The following is a 16,738-nucleotide window of genomic DNA, read 5'->3' on the forward strand; positions in this document are numbered from 1 at the left end:
AACAAATAATAATACAGTGAAGAAATGAGCAAAAAACAGGAATAGACATTCTCCAAAGAAGACATCCAGATGGCCAACCGACACATGAAAAAATGCTCAACTTCACTCATCATCAGGGAGATACAAATCAAAACCACAATGAGATACTACCTTACACCTGTCAGAATGGCTAACATTAACAACTCAGGCAACAACAGATGTTGGCGAGGATGTGGAGAAAGAGGATCTCTTTTGCATTGTTGGTGGGAATGCAAGCTGGTGCAGCCACTCTGGAAAACAGTATGGCGGTTCCTCAAAAAACTAAAAATAAAATCACCCTATGACCCAGCAATTGCACTACTAGGTATTTATCCAAGGGGTACCGGTGTGCTGTTTCGAAGGGACACATGCACCCCAATGTTTATAGCAGCACTATCAACAATAGTCAAATTATGGAAAGAGCCCAAATGCCCATCAATGGATGAATGGAAAAAGAAGATGTGGTATATATATACAATGGAGTATTACTCGGCAATCAAAAAGAATGAAATCTTGCCATTTGCAACTACGTGGATGGAACTGGAGGGTATTATGCTAAATGAAATTAGTCAGAGAAAGACAAATATCATATGACTTCACTCATATGAGGTCGTTAAGAGACAAAACAGATGAACATAAGGGAAGGGAAACAAAAATAATATAAAAACAGGGAGGGGGACAAAACATAAGAGATTCATAAATATGGAGAACAAATTGAGGGTTACTGGAGGGGTTGTGGGAGGGGAATGGGCTAAATGGGGAAGGTGCACTAAGGAATCTACTCCTGAAATCATTGTTGCACTATATGTTAACTAATTTGGATGTAAATTTTTAAAAAATAAAAATAAAAATGGATTTTTAGGGGCACTTGGATGGCTCAGTCGGTTAAGCATCGCCTTCGGCTCAGGTCATGATCTTGAGGTTTGTGAGTGGTTCATGAGTTTGAGTCCCACATCAGGTTCTCAGCTCTCTGCTGTCAGCACAGAGCTCACTTTAGATACTCTGTTTTCTTCTCTTTGCCCCTCCCCCTCTTCCTTCCTCCCTCCCTCTCTCTCTCAAAAATGAACATTAAAAAAAAAAAAGATGGGTTTTTAATCATTTTAGAGATTAAGGCACACAAGAGTAATTTACAAGAGAGGGAAGACTTGATGCAGAAGAGAAGGTATAATTTCAAGAGAGAAGGTCAAGAAACAAGTGGATGAAATTCTGAATATGAATGGAGGGACTGGCCTTAAAGAGCAGGGATATTTCCTCCATAACAAAAGTGAAGGCAGAATGTTCATCTGATTACATCTATTTTCTTTCTTTCTTTTTTTTTTTTTTAAAGTTTATTTATTTTTGAGAGAGAGAACAAGCCTGAGCGGGGAGGCGTGGAGAGAGAGAGAGGGAGGGAGAGAATCCCAAGCAGGTCTGCACTGCAGTGCAGAGCCCAAGGCGGGACTTGATCCCATGAACTGTGAAATCATAACCTGAACCGAAATCAAGACACTTAACCAACTGAGCCACCCAGGTGCCCATGACTGGAAACCGTAATGAGATCAAGTCATCACTGACAACAGAACAGGACACGAGGTTAAGTTGGATGGAGAGAAAGTATCTGAAATCAAGATTTCAAAGGTGGCACAGTTACTGATGACGACAAAGTCAAGGGAAGGGTTTCTCAAACGTTACCATGCATCAGAATGACTTGGGAGTCAAAACACAGAATGCCAACTCCTACATCCAGAGTTTCTTATTCAGTAAGTCTGGGGTGGGGCCATTAATGGCATTTCCAGCAATTTCCCACGTGATACTGATGATCTGTGAAAATACTCTGAGAACCACTGGTCTAAAACAGGACTACTGTCAGTGATCAAGATGGGGTAGGAAAAAAGATCTTTGGAATTAAGATCAGGAACTGAGAAACCAGGCTTTTGAAAGGATCATTTATTTTTTTTTTTTTTAATTTTTTTTTTTCAACGTTTATTTATTTTTGGGACAGAGAGAGACAGAGCACGAACGGGGGAGGGTCAGAGAGAGAGGGAGACACAGAATCGGAAACAGGCTCCAGGCTCTGAGCCATCAGCCCAGAGCCTGACGCGGGGCTCGAACTCCCGGACCGTGAGATCGTGACCTGGCTGAAGTCGAACGCTTAACCGACTGCGCCACCCAGGCGCCCCTGAAAGGATCATTTACGAAGATGCTGAGGGCTCTACGATGTTGATGAGAGAACCTGAAAGGTAAAAGACAGCTATAGCAAGAGATAGATAGGTGGCAAAGTTTAATGTCTTACACTTCGAGAAGCTGGGATTTTTGTAGAATGAAAAGAGACAGAGGTCTGGTGATGGCAGTGAGTAACAAGAAAAAAACTCATCCCATCTCCAAGGTCTGAAGTTTTATGGTATGCAAAAAAACGACTTATGCTTAAAGAAGAGTAGGGCAATCCACAATGGGAGCCTTTCAAAGAAAAAACTGGCCGTGAATACATACTAAAGACACCTAACAATCAAATGCAGTGGGTAAACTCTGGGTTCTAGGTGGGGAAAAAAAGTATAAAAAATATTTTGGAGAACAACTGGAGAAACGTGTGTGGCCTCTACACTGGAATTATAGATGGACACAGCATTAATATTGCTAAGTGTGATAACTGTTATGTAAAATAATTTCCATATATTTAGGAGACTGAGGCTGAAGTGTTTTAGGGTGAAGAATCATGATACCTGCAATTCCAAACAGTTGCTTTAAAAAGGAAAAGTACACAGGGCATCTGGGTGGCTCAGCTGAACGTCCAGCTCTTGGTTTCGGCTCAGGTCATGATTTCACGGTTGTGGGTTTAAGCCTCACATTAGGCTCTGTGATGACAATGCAGAGCCTGCTTGGGATTTGCACTCTCTCTCTCAAAAATAAAAAACAAAAAACTTAAAAAAAAAAAAAAAAGGAAGAAAGAAAAAAAAGTGCATACATACATGTATGTAGTCTGCAAAGATGGCCTCCAATGAACTACGCAGTACTCTTACTACCAGTATTCTTTACTCTTGTGTAGGCACCCCCACAGTGAACATGGGAGTGCTTTAAGCAACAAAATGTGATGGAATTGATTCTGTGCTAATTTTAAGCTTAAATAAAGGAGATCTGGTAGCTTCTTCCCCTTCTGTGCTTTTGGGAGCCCTGAACTGTAATGTAAGAAGCTTAGCTATCTTGCTAGAGAGAACACACGGAGAAGGAGAGGCCCTGAGATTACATGAAGAGATGAAAAGATGAAGAGGGGGAGGGGAAAAAAGAATGGAGAGGATATCTAGCCATCCCAGCAGACTCTTCTAACCAACATCACCAAGGTGCTTAGATGAGCCATCTAGGATGTTACAACCTAGTCAAACCCCAGCCAACATCACAGGAAGCAGAGGAGCTGCTAAGACCAGTCAATCCAAGAGTTATGAGAGATAATGTTATTGCTGTTTTAAGATACTAATTTTGGGTAACTGCTGCACAACCATATACACAATCACACACACACACACACACACACACACACACACACTGTGAGGGAAGAAAGCAAATGTGACGAAATGTTAAATGATGTATCTATTCAATTTCTCTCTAGATTTGAACATTTTTAAAGTAAAAAACTTATGGAGAATATGATCATATTTGATACTGCTAATTTTTTAAAGTATGATAATGGGATTGAAGATATGTTTTCTTAAAAAGGAGCTCTTTTAGAGACATTGAAATCTTTATTGATGAAATGATCTAATATCTTGGATTTACTTCTAGGGGTGCCTGGGTGTCTCAGTCGGTTGAGTGTCTGACTCTTGATTTCAGCTGAGATCATGATCTCATGGTTTGTGAAACTGAGCCCATGTCAGGCTCCATGCAAACAGCGCAGAGCCTGCCTGGGATTCTCTCTCCCTCTGCTTGCGCTCTCTCTCTCAAAATAAACATTAAGAAAAATAATCTAGGGGATGGGGTAGAGAAGGAAGATAGGGTATAGATGAAACAAGATTGACTTTTTGATAATTACTGTTGATAATGGGTACAAGGGTGAAGATTCATTATACTCATCTCTCTACTTCTGTCCTTGGTCTATATTTTCCAGAAATTAAAAAAAAAAAAAAAAAGTTTGCAGGAAAAGCAATGTCTTTGGGTTTCGGTTATAGTAAGAAGGTGAATGGAACCATGACATTAATGAAACGGGAAACACAACAAAGGCTCGCCTCCAATTGGGGAAGACAGGAGCTAGAGAACAGACAGTTTTACAAAAAGGATATAAAGTACTTACTAACAAGTTTGCTCTTCCCAAAGCTCCTATACAGTTGCAAGTCACCTGTGGTTATTGATTTTGATAACTCAGTGTTCTCCCTCATTGGCACAGATAATAAGGTAGAACTAATTGTATAGAAGAATAACTTCCTTTGTTAATTTTAGGGAGATGTAAGACAGAGCAAAGAAGTGGAAGGAAGAGGTGAATGCAGGAATTACTGGTGAAAGGCAAAAGCACTGATATTAACCAATAATATGTAAGGGTGGTGACTATAAGTTTAAGAAAAGAAAGGGATTTCCTAAGGATACTTGCATCAAGAAAGAGAAAAAAAGGGAACACTCAGATCCAAAAACCATCAGCTTTTTGTTTCCATTTAAACTGAGAATATACTAATTCTTATTTTCACTTGCACATAAACTCAGTTGATAAGACTTAACCCCAAAGAATACAGAAAATAATTATGATATACTACTGTTCTCTTCATCTCCAAAATTTCAGGCTTGATGTACTGAAACACATCAGCTACACAGATATAGATAATGTGGATATCAGGAGAAAACTATTAGATTGTTACAGGAAGAGACAGTAAAAGTTTTACACCTAAAACTGTTAAAATACCCACAGTACAAGGCAAGGAGGCTCAGCTCTGTTGTTATCATTGACAGATTTGAGAAATAACAAAATAGAAATAATTAGTACAAAATAATTTTCTATCCATATAGCCCTTTACAATATATGTATATTTGATCTAACATTCTAATCACAACTTTCCAAAGCATGCCTGGTGTATCCCCATACAGTGATCAGAAAGCTGACTGTCAAAGTGGTTAAATCTCCTATTTAGAAATTCATAGCTAGTCAGTGGTACAGCCAAGATTAGAGGCTCAGGGGTGCCTGGGTGGCTCAGTGGGTTAAGCATCTGACTCAGGTCACGATCTCAAGGTCATGAGTTTGAGCCTGCTTGGGATTCTCTCCCCACCGCCACCGCCCCCCCCCCCCCCCCCGGCCTTCTGCTGCTCATATGTGCTCTCCTTCAAAATAAATAAGCTTAAAAAAAAAAAAAAAAAAAAGATTAGAGGCTCAAAACTTGACCTTAGTTCAGTGGTGTTTCTATCATTATAAAGGGATGAACCCAAAGAATGGAGAACTCAATTTATACATTAAAACTCAGTACAAATTCAAATACAGAAAAATGAGGAAAGAATTATACAAATTTCTGAGAGAGCAGTGGTGAGGAAAAAAGTGGCCAAAAAATGACACATTTACTTATGTGCACAAAGGAATCCTAACTTTTCTTTTGATGTACACTTAAAGGGATAAGGCATACTTTACCAGCAGCCTCTGGATACTACTCAAAATATTTACTCCTCATTTTTTAAACTGCTTTGGGGGGGGGGGAAAGCATGAAAATATTATTAGCCTTGTTACACAGATTCATTTCACCTCCCATTATTGAGAAGCTGCTTGTCCCAATAAGGCTACAGAACACCGCTGTGCCTTAACAGATGATTCTTTTCATTAAACCTACCAGGCTCTGCAAGTGTTTTGGGCTTCTCCGTTTCCACAGGGTCTTGATTTTCAGGCATTTCTTGAATATCATCTTCTGCAAATCCAGTATCTGGGCTGCTGGTTGGTTTATCATCATCTTCATGACTCAGGGATGGTGAAGCTTCTCTCTTACTTATCTCTAAAACAGCTGCTAGAAGCTCTTCTTCACTCATCCCATCAAATCCAGAGTTTTCCAATTCAGACTTATCAGGCTCTATTCTGCATGATTTGGAATCCTGAAGAAGAGAGTTACTTTTAGAGGAAACCAGAATGCCTATGAATATAGCAGTCTTAGAGTTTAAAGTGAGAAGTTTATTTCTAAAAAGTTTCCTTTCTTTGAAGTTTTAGGTTATTTAACAATCAATAACCAACATATAAACTCACTGGCAAGCCTAATTTTCTTTTAAATAAATACACGGGGACACAGGTTCATTTTATTAAGTATGCTCTTTGTAGAAATTTAGAAAATACCTAAAAATAATAAAACAAATTCACTCAAAATCCATCACTCAGGGGTAATTCCTACAGGTATCTTTGGTGTATTTTCTTTCAGTTACACGTGTACTACACTAGAAATGTTTTCACTACACCTCATATTTACTTTTATTCTTATTATAACTAAAAACTTTTTTTCACGTTTGAGAGAGAGTGCAAGTGTGTGCACATGCACAAGTGGGGGGGGGCAGAGAGAGGGAGAGAAAGAAACTCAAGCAGGCTCCACGCTGTCAGAGCAGAGCCCAAGGTGGGGTTCAATCCCATTAATCATGAGATCATGATGTGAGCAAAAATCAAAGACTTTCATTTCTCATTCTGACTTTCATTTCTCATTCAGGGTGAGCAACCACAAACTATCTTTAGCTTTGAAATTAGATGGGAAACAAGTCAATAAAAAATAACTATTAAATTGTTATTTTTATATTAAAGTGTTTATATTAAAGTGTTTATTAATTTTATTAAAGTGTTTATTAATTTTATTATTTTATTAACACTTTATTAATATAAAGTGTTTATAAATATAATTATTTATATTAAAGTTTATATTAAAGTGTTTATATTAAAGTGTTATGTTATTTTTATATTAAAGTGTTACCTAACCAAAAGGGAGATTTAAAATCAAACAGTCACACGAGATGATGCAAACTCCTAGAGAAGCTTGTAACTTCAAGGTATTAACTATTATTATGTGTCAAGATTGAAAATGATGAAGTTACACCTTCTCACATCCATTATTTAAAACTTTAAATTAAAAAAAAAAATTTTTTTTTTAATGTTTATTTTTGAGACAGAGGGAGACAGAGTGTGAGTGGGGAGGGGCAGACAGAGAGAGGGAGACACAGAATCTGAAGCAGGCTCCAAGCTCTGAGCCGTCAGCACAGAGCACAATGTGGGGCTCGAATTCACGAACTGTGAGATCATGACCTGAGCCGAAGTCGGACACCTAACCGACTGAGCCACCCAGACACCTCAATTATTTAAACCTTTAGATGACCTGGTTGGCCTGTTGATGTAAAACGTTTACTAGAGTCTCCCACATATTAAAAATTAGTATTAAAAAAAATGAGTAATATTTCGGGACCAATATGTGAAAGTAGCTCTGAACCTGTAACAACTTTCATTTCTTAAGTCTCAATCCTGGAAACAACTTAAGTGTCCATCAATAGATAAGTAAAAATGTGGCATATACAATGGAATACTATTCCACCACAAACAAGAAATGAAATCTTGCCATTTGCAACAACATGGATAGATTTTGAAGTTATTACACTAAATGAAATAAGTCAAAAAAAGACAAGTACCATATGATCTCACTTACACATGGAATCTGAAAAACACAAAAAACTTCCCACCGAGCTCATAGATGTAGAAACAGACTAGTGGTTGCTAGGGACCAGAGGTGGTGTGTGCGAGTGTGTGTGTGTGTGTGTGCACGCGCAGGTGCTGGTGTGAAGTGGGTAAAGCAGGCCAAAAGGTACAAACGTCCAGTTATAAAATAAATAAGTCATGAGGATGTAATGTACAGAATTAGGCTATTGTTAATAATCTGTTGTGGGGCACCTGGGTGGCTCAGTCAGTTGAGCATCTGACTTCAACTCTGGTCATGATCTCACAGTTCGTGAGTTTGAGCCCCGTGTTGGGCTCTGTGCTGACAGCCCAGAGCCTGGAGCCTGTTTTCAGAGTCTGTGTCTTCACTAGTCTCTGCTCCTTGTGTACTCACACTCTGTCTGTCTCTCTCTCTCTCTCTCTCTCTCTCTCTGTCTCAAAAACAGATAAACATTAAAAAATATATATATTATATGCATATTTGAAAGCTGCATAAGACAACAGATCTTAGAAGTCCTCATTAAGAAAAAAAATTGGGGGGAGGTAACTGTGTGTGGTAACACATGTTAACTAGACTTACTGTGGTGATATTCTTGCAATACATACAAATATTGAATCATTATGCTGTATGCTTGAAACAAATATGTCAATTATACTTCAATTAAAAAAAAAAATCCCAGGGGCATCTGGATGGCTCAGTCGGTTAAGCGTCTGACTTCAGCTCAGGTCATGATCTCACAGTTTGTGAGTTTGAGTGTCGTGTCAGGCTCAGTGCTGTCAGCTCAGAGCCTGGAGCCTCCTTCGGATTCTGTGTCTTCCTCTCTGTCTGCCCCTCCCCTGCACGCTCTCTCTCTCTCAATAAATAAATAAATAAACATAAAAAAAAAAAAAGAGTAACTTAAATCCCAATCCATTTTTAAACAGACTGTTTTATAGTTATAGAAAGTACACTCTTTAAAACTAGTGTTTCAACAGATCCATTAAGTTTATGATCTACCCTGTGTATGTATTATGTTTGCTGATGCTGGTTATAAAGGCATGTGTTTGGACAGTAAGAGCTATACAAATATTTGCCAAGTATTTTGATGAGAAATTACTTACTTTTTCTAAGTCTTCCTGCTGTTGTTCACAGCCTGACACTTCACAAAGTCTCTGGCTAAGGGCCACAGAGCGTTTTAGCTCATCCTCACTGTCGGAATCAAGGCATAAAGCCAAGGAACTCTTGGATTTGAAGGTGAAATTCCTGTAATTTAAGAAAATAAAAACCTATATGAGTCTGATAAATAAATACTTGTCCTTGTTATTTCCTTGATGCATATAATACCAAAACAAAACAAAAAACTTTTCCATTATGGAAAATGATTTACAGAGAAAAAAGGATACAGAAGAGATATATTTAAGCATTACCTTTGCCCCACTCCAAAACAGCCATGCTTTGAAAATTAGACAATTCTTATGCTATTATATATCATCCGTAAACCAATCACTTTGTGCCTTTTTTCTTTTAATGATCAACCCCAAAGTAGTTTTTGGTTTTATAAAGCAAGTACTCTACTGAATGCATGCAGACATGGCAATGAATAAATGTTTTTGACAACTTTGTGCATGAGGACTAATTTTTGATCTTTTTAATTATGATCCATGTATTCTAAAATTAACAGTAACATTCCACTTATCCAATTATATGTAAGTCAGACTTCCGGCAACCTCTAGTTTCCAGAACGCAGGGATTCAAAACTAAGAAAAAAGGCTTCTCAGGAAAGCAGTAGTTTCAAAGCCCATGCACTTTACTCTTTAGACAGGGACCCTTTCTTTCCCAGGAAATGATGCATAAAATAAGGTAGCAAGTTCATCAAGAAATGAGAGCTAGGAAATGAGAGAGAATAACCACAAAAAGGGCAATAAAGAACTATAAAGTCATTTAATATAAACTGTTTTGTAAGAATTAAAAGCCTCTGAGGGCATGATCATATTAAAACACAGTGTAATAGGTGATACTCATAATGCTGATTCTAAGTCATTAAAATATATTTAAATTACCTTCAGTTTATTTTATTTAAGAATATAATGAATTCTGTAAGGTTACAGAGTACAGAACCATCTAAAATGGCTAAGCATTTTAAAGATGGATGCTTAAAAAGGCAAGCTTTGGCTACATAAAATATCATTCTTTAATGATACCAGATAAGTAAGGTGTTACTGCATTGTCTTCTAAGTGAGCTGAAAATAAACTAAAAGAAAAAGTGGAAAAGGTCAAAGAGCACGAATTTTCTTTGATGAAGGTTAACGTAAATTTGTATACTATACTAAAAAAAAAAAAAAAAGTAAAATGGAAATTAGAAAAATGCAATTCATCTAAATGTAAAAATTGTAAATAAACATATAGAATGATGGCACCAAGAAATAAGAGGCCACAATGGAAACCAGGAGGATCGCATAGCAATGTAGATCAAAGAAAAGAGGCAAGTGGTCAGTGATAAACCCAAACATAGTCTGTGGCTGAGAGCACCCAGGATATCACTGCACTCCAGCCTACACACTTGAATAGCCTCCCATTAGGTGTTCAAAAGGGTTTTTAGCATAACTTAGAAATAGCCAATCAGCCGTCTTAATTCCTCATTTCTGATTTCATGCTCACCAAGCAAAACTGAATGTATTAATTTGTTTATGCATGTAAATACTTTGCTAAAGGAGGGTGACACCTGGCCACTAAAATACCAGGGTCAAATGTGACAAAGGACATTGTAGAGGAACCAATGGTATTCTTATTCATAACTCAGCCTCTTTTAAGTTTGATCGGCATGACAGGTCTTCTAGGGCCTAATTAATTATCCTTTATTGATCAGCTCTCAAATTCTCATACCAGTAGACCCTGGAGAACAGATGACCATGCCAAATATAATGATGCCCAATGAAACCATCTCTTTCTTGAAACTACAGTGATTTGGTACATAAAGAGTGCATTCCATTAATAATTACTATATTCACAGAAGGCAGCTTGCCTGTAGTAAGGAAAAATATTCATCCTGTAAATGCATCACTTGCTCACTTTCTAAGCAGCCAAGTGGTATTGCTCATTTGTATCTTGAGAACGGGCAAGAGTATTCATATCGGTACCATTTCAGATTTCTAGTCATGTTAGTCATCTGGTTTTAATTGCACTGAAAAATAATTAACAGGAGGAAAAGAAAATAGCAGTTCCCAAATGTCATTTTATGGTTATATTAGCCCCCCAAAGCCCTTAAACAACAAAGTGTTTAATTTTAAAGATAAATGACAACCAAGTCATTTAGAATTGTCTAATCAGGAACTGTGGTTCTAGTTAAATCACAGAGGAGATATATTTAAAAAAAGTATTTTCTTCTCTTCTTGGACAAACTTTTCCATTTTAAGTAAAAAAATATAAAACATTTGTAGAATAGCTACATTTCACTGTGTGTTTGTTTTCTTGCTCCCTATCAGAACTGCGCCAGTTAAGTGTCTAAAACAAGGAAGTCCCAGACTGGCTAGCAACAGGCGAAAAGATAATTTGGGATTTCCAGGTGTATTTTTGAGGAATAGTGCTTTACACCAACAGGGGTTATTTTATCTCTTCAATCCTTAAAATTCCTTGTCATCAGTTAATTTCTACAGTTGTGGGATGAAAATATTACATATTAACAGATGACTTAAGTTTAAAAACAAAATTTTGAGAGGATCATCTGAATGTGCTTCACTATTAAAGACTTTGTTATACCCTACATTACAGTTTAAGGCAGATTCAGGAAAATTACAAAGTATAGTAATACAGAGCAGTTATCATGCAAAGAGAAACAAAGAAAAGGGGAAGGGATAATCTCAGAAATTAGGGCAAGCCAAATCCTTAAAAATACAAATTTTGGGTACACAAGAAATATAACTCACTTTGAAGGTGTAGAAGGGCTGGTGATGCAGGAATTCACCATTTGAGAGGCTTTCAATGGTCTAGAACTATCAGAAAATTAGAAAATATATAATGTATATAATTACATTACTAAAATATATATTTAACTTATAAAACGAATTATTCTATACTATAGTCCCTTATGTATCCTTTTGAAAAGCAAAAAATTATAATACTGCTACTAGCAATAGAAGCCAAAAGAGAAAACAAGATACCATCTCTAGGCTCTTCCTGATCCAATGATCTAAATAAACAGCATTGGAAATGAAGTCAAAGGGAATGCATATGAAGAGGACAACTTTGGAAAAATTATCTTGTCTCAGTTCTTTACTTTTAAGCAATAAAATAATAATAGCTCTCATTTATTGAGGACTTACTGGCTATCAGACACTGTAGTAAGAGCTCACGTGTATTACCTCATTTAATGTTCACAATCATCCTGTTATATTCCCTACAGACAGGTCAAAGAATGTGTCCAGGCTTAAAGCTATTCGATTGTGGAGTCAGTCATACAGCCTGGTTTCAGCCTGTGAAATAAACCGCCTATACTAATGGCCAGAAAGAGTAACAGTTCTACCAGCAGTGGGCACTTTGCATGAAGCAGAAACAAATTCTGAAGAAAGGCCGTAAGAGAAAATCCAGAAACACTAAGACTCTGGGAAAATGTCTTTATTAGTAAGTAGACCCATTGAGGCCTTTAGGATAAACTTATATGATGTGGTATATATGTCCATTTCTAATCCAAGGGAAATACATTTTATAAAAAGGTATCAATTCATGTTAGCAAACGTTCATTCACTTTCTGAAAGGTCTATTCCACTTTAGCCAAGAGACCTGGTTCTTCCAGTTGCTAACTGCATAACCTTAAGAAAATCACTTAATCTTCTTGGATCTTCTCTGTAAAATTAAAAATTTAGACAAAATCTCTACGATCCTTTTTCACCTCTAAAGTTTGAGAACTTTATGATTCTACCAAATTAGAGTTCAAGTATAAAAAAGAACTACAGTACATGGCTCCAAAGTAATCCAAGTATGCAGAAGGAAGAGCTACATTCAGAGAAGTCCTATGGTTTTCCCAGCATATGCGATGAAGCAAGATCAAAAGTAACGGTTACTACTTTTCTCATGGAAAAACTTCTAGGAGCCACAAAAGTTCTTCACTCACACTGGTGATGATACATTTATGAAGACCCAATCAATCTGGGGGGCCCTGGCATAACATTTAGTATACTGTTTCTCAAACTTGCATATTCCAGACAGTCAGCAAAGGCATTGTTAAAAATACTGATTTTCTCAGATCTACTGAAACAGAATTTCTAGGGAAAGAACACAGGAATTGGTTACTTTTTATTTATTTATTTTTTAGTGTTCAGGTAACTTTTATGAACATGCAAATTCCAATTTATATTCCTAAAATGTATCAAGCTTATCTTCTAGTAATCTAAGAGAGTAAGTGTACTCTCTAAAAAGGTAACTTTTTATGAAAGGCAACTAATGCACTTGGAAAAATTTTAAGCATTTTATTTAATTACTTCCATAAGGAAGTAACTTAACACAAAATCCTAAAATAAAGCAAAATTAAAATCTCCTTCTTGGTCTGATTTTACCGGGGAGTCATGTTATCTAGTTCAGTCATTGTTTTGATCAGATATTAAAGCCCCTTAACTTCAAAAGGGAAGATAAAGAAATTCTCTCTCAAGGACTTACATTGCCGTATGTGCACTCCAACCAAGGGTGAAAGGTGGTTTTGTACTTTCAGTGCAATGAGAGGACAGGGTCAGGTATCTTGGAATGAAGACTTGCTGCCCAATCTTGTTGTTAAGTGAGAGAGTGACGTTGAAGCTGTATCGTTTCAAATGAAGAATGAGAATCCTGAAAAACAGGACATGATGACATTATTAGCTGACACCTAACAGATACTAGCTAGCTCTCTTACAGGTGAAAAGAGATCACTGTAACTGATCATGTTACATAGCTTTTGACTTAAAGAATACATTTGGCTAAACTAAAGATCCTTCAAAAAACATTTACTGAATATCTGCCATGTGCCAGGCACCACTATATAAGTAAAAATAAAACATGGGCATAGGGTGGATAAGTGAGGTTTGGGTAAAATATTTATAATGTTCCCAGAAAAAAAGAAAACACCAAATAAAATGCATTTTATTTTAAAATGTGCTACTGGGTTAAATCCTTATTTACTTCAATGTGATGTAGTTTACAAAAAAAATAGGTGTTATATAACCATTACTGGTAATTTAATTAAAGTGTTAAACAGCCCTTATGTTTGAGGGTGAACATTAAGTTTTTCAAAATGATTTTTGACAAGAACTACTCTTACTTCAGTGTAGCACCTTCTCTGGAGAGAGCTAAGAGAGAAAAAGTTTTCTCCACTTTTTTCTCTGCAAAAAGTTCTACAAAATGTACATGCCAAATCTGGCTTGTGGGTCTGAAAAGGCTTTTTAGCTCTGTAGAAGCACTTCTTCTTAGTTACTATTGTGCCAACCTTTTCACCTGTGATACAGGCCATAATCTCTGCTAGATGGACTAAATATATCTCACAGCCCACAAGAACACTTTAAAATTTGAATTTCAGAACTCTTATGGGAATAAACCTCAATTTTAGGCAAAATGTCTGATTTATGGAAATCTGTTTTCTTTCTTACCGTACATAGCTTTTCACAGAAGCCACAAACTAAAAAAAATTATAAACTGAAGTTACTGACTGCATTCCTCTTTAAAAAGTATGCTAGAACTCATAATCTTCAAATTCATAACCTAAGAGAACATAAGGATCCAAATGATACGAAGAAATAAAAACTCATGTCAAATGTCAAATATTTTGACTAAAGTTTCATATAATCCTACCAAAAAAAGGTACTATGAAACAGATAGATAGATGATAGTCAAAATCACTGATCTATAAAGATAAAGTAGACTAAAATTGAACATATTTGATAAAGACACCAGGCACATCAAGAATAAAAGTAGACTGGATTTAATACTGAAATGAACAAAAACAGAGCAAGTCCAATAATCTGGATTTATGATACAAAGGCTTCTAAAGTTCAGAATAAATTATCCTGTAACATAAGTGACCTACCAGAAAAAAATAGAAAACCAAGGAAAATAATTCCCATAAGTATTTTTTTTCCCCTTAAAAGACCAAACAGCTAGCCACTGGAAAAGGGAACAGACATTCAGCTTGCCAGGTCAAATGAGTATTTAAAACTATACACTGCTTTCCTTAGTTAATGATAACTGATAACAATCAATCCCTTGCCTTAAGGTTTGCTCCCTCCCACCTCCTGCCTCAAAACACTCACAAATAGGAAAAGACTAAATCTCTTGAGTAAAAAGTGGTCAACATAACAATACTGCTGATTTAGAAAGTCATTCCTTTAAAAGAAATTTCATTTTCTAGCAAGAAGATTATGGAATGTAAAAGAACTAATCTCTAGTCTCTAGGGGCTAGGTTCCAGAAATCCTATGCTTACAGAAAAGAGAAGCTAATAAAAGAAAGTAATGCACTCTGCAGGCAAAGTGCCACATAAATACTTAATAATAACCTTGTTTGTGGTTGAGATCTATTCTTGGAAAGAACTAAAAGCTGCACTATCATCACATCACATTGTGTCTAACTAGTTTGGTTTTATGTATGTTTACACAGAGCTAATACAAGTTAATTTCATTCCTAATTCAGAACTGTTTAGATTATAGGAAACTTACTAACTTACAAGATCCTTTGTAGAAAATTACTCTTCTTGTTTTATGTTCATGCACATCCTATCATGTGTTTGTGGCAGATTTTCACTGAAGGCTCAGGATAAGAGAGGGAGACTAGCACATAACCAAACAACAAATTACAACTGAATGTTATACATTACCAAATTAAAAATGTACTAGCTGATCCCTACCACTGGTCCAAAGTCTCACCAGCCACATCCTCTTCCTGCCATCTTCTGGGGACTCTCAAGTGACTTCCCTTCTTCAGCATTCCAAATATTCTTCCTTTATAATGGAAGAGCATTCTAACTTCCCTCCCCCTACCCTCTCACATCTCCGCTTTGCTTTACCAATCCATTCTGGTGAGCCTCGCTTATTCAGTAATATCTGTAAATACTTCAAAGAAGAAAAACTGAAGAGCAATTAACTTTACCTGGGTAGCCTGTTAAATTTGTGCCTGACAAGAGCACACTTCCCACCACACTTCTCACAGGAATACTCAAGTTCTTCTGCCTGTAAAAAGACGAGAGGGAAAAATAAAGAAGCATGAAGTTGAATCAGCATTACCCCATTCAATGCTAATACTCTTCTCTAGTCATACTACTAGTTCAGTGCAATGACAACTCCGACCAGTTTAAATTTTGTGTCTAGAGCCACAAGCCTTACTAAATTAAGACCTAATCCTCAAAACAGTCATCTTATAATATCATGCCCTATTTCAGAATTCCTAATTTCCTTTTTTACCATGGAAACATCTCAATTTATGATAGCAACTAGACTCTACAGTAGCAGATTCTCAACCTTTTCCCCATGGATGCACAAGAACCACTGCCAAGAGTATATCCAGATTTTAACATTTGGCCATAGCAGAGATAAGATCACCTTCAGGTTAGGCGGAGTTCCTGGTCTGTTAGGTGTAACTCTACCCCTTTCTTATAATGGAACTCAATCTTCTGGTGACAGCCCACTAAGAACAACTGCTCTAAAAGGACCAAAGTTTGGGGTGGATATCATTACCTAGAGAAAACTGAAACAAGAAATCCTTAAAAAACGGGGGTAAAAGATACACAGGAAAAGCTTCAAATTCTATGATAATAACAGGAATAGTAAGGAATGATAAAACAAAAAGAAAAGCAGAGTATTTATCTTTGGGTGGAGCTGAATGTTCATCATTTAAAGAACAGAATTTTTTTTTTTTAACCTTAGGAAGACAACGCTGCCCATTTGCTACAACAAAACAAGAACCACTATTAAACAGACAAAGGGTGATCCTGGCAAATTTCCATCAGTTATAAGGACAGCTACACAATAGGTCCAATTATGCCCCCAAAACTTGCTGAATATCTCTAAGAGTAAATCACAGAAACATATTTATCTATAGCCTTGGATATACATGACTTTTCCCTTTTGTTTCTAATAGGGTACATACCACCTAAGGAAAAGCAAAGAGTATTTTTTCATTC

General features: G+C 36.6%; 1 protein-coding gene across 2 annotated transcripts in view; it reads right to left on the reverse strand.

Annotated features, from left to right (window-relative positions):
- The window catches only part of USP37 (ubiquitin specific peptidase 37), a 115,007-nt gene that overhangs the window by 38,775 nt on the left and 59,494 nt on the right, over positions 1–16,738 (reverse strand). For both annotated transcript variants that reach the window (XM_030324583.2, XM_030324584.2), the window contains exons 15-19: positions 15,709–15,788; positions 13,257–13,421; positions 11,531–11,596; positions 8,729–8,870; positions 5,787–6,042 (exon numbers count right to left, since the gene is read on the reverse strand). In XM_030324583.2, coding sequence (XP_030180443.1) covers positions 5,787–6,042; positions 8,729–8,870; positions 11,531–11,596; positions 13,257–13,421; positions 15,709–15,788 — 709 coding nt within the window. The remainder of the gene's footprint in view (positions 1–5,786; positions 6,043–8,728; positions 8,871–11,530; positions 11,597–13,256; positions 13,422–15,708; positions 15,789–16,738) is intronic.

This window comes from Lynx canadensis, chromosome C1 (assembly GCF_007474595.2).
Source record: "Lynx canadensis isolate LIC74 chromosome C1, mLynCan4.pri.v2, whole genome shotgun sequence".
In the NCBI taxonomy this organism is placed as follows: Eukaryota; Metazoa; Chordata; class Mammalia; order Carnivora; family Felidae; genus Lynx; species Lynx canadensis.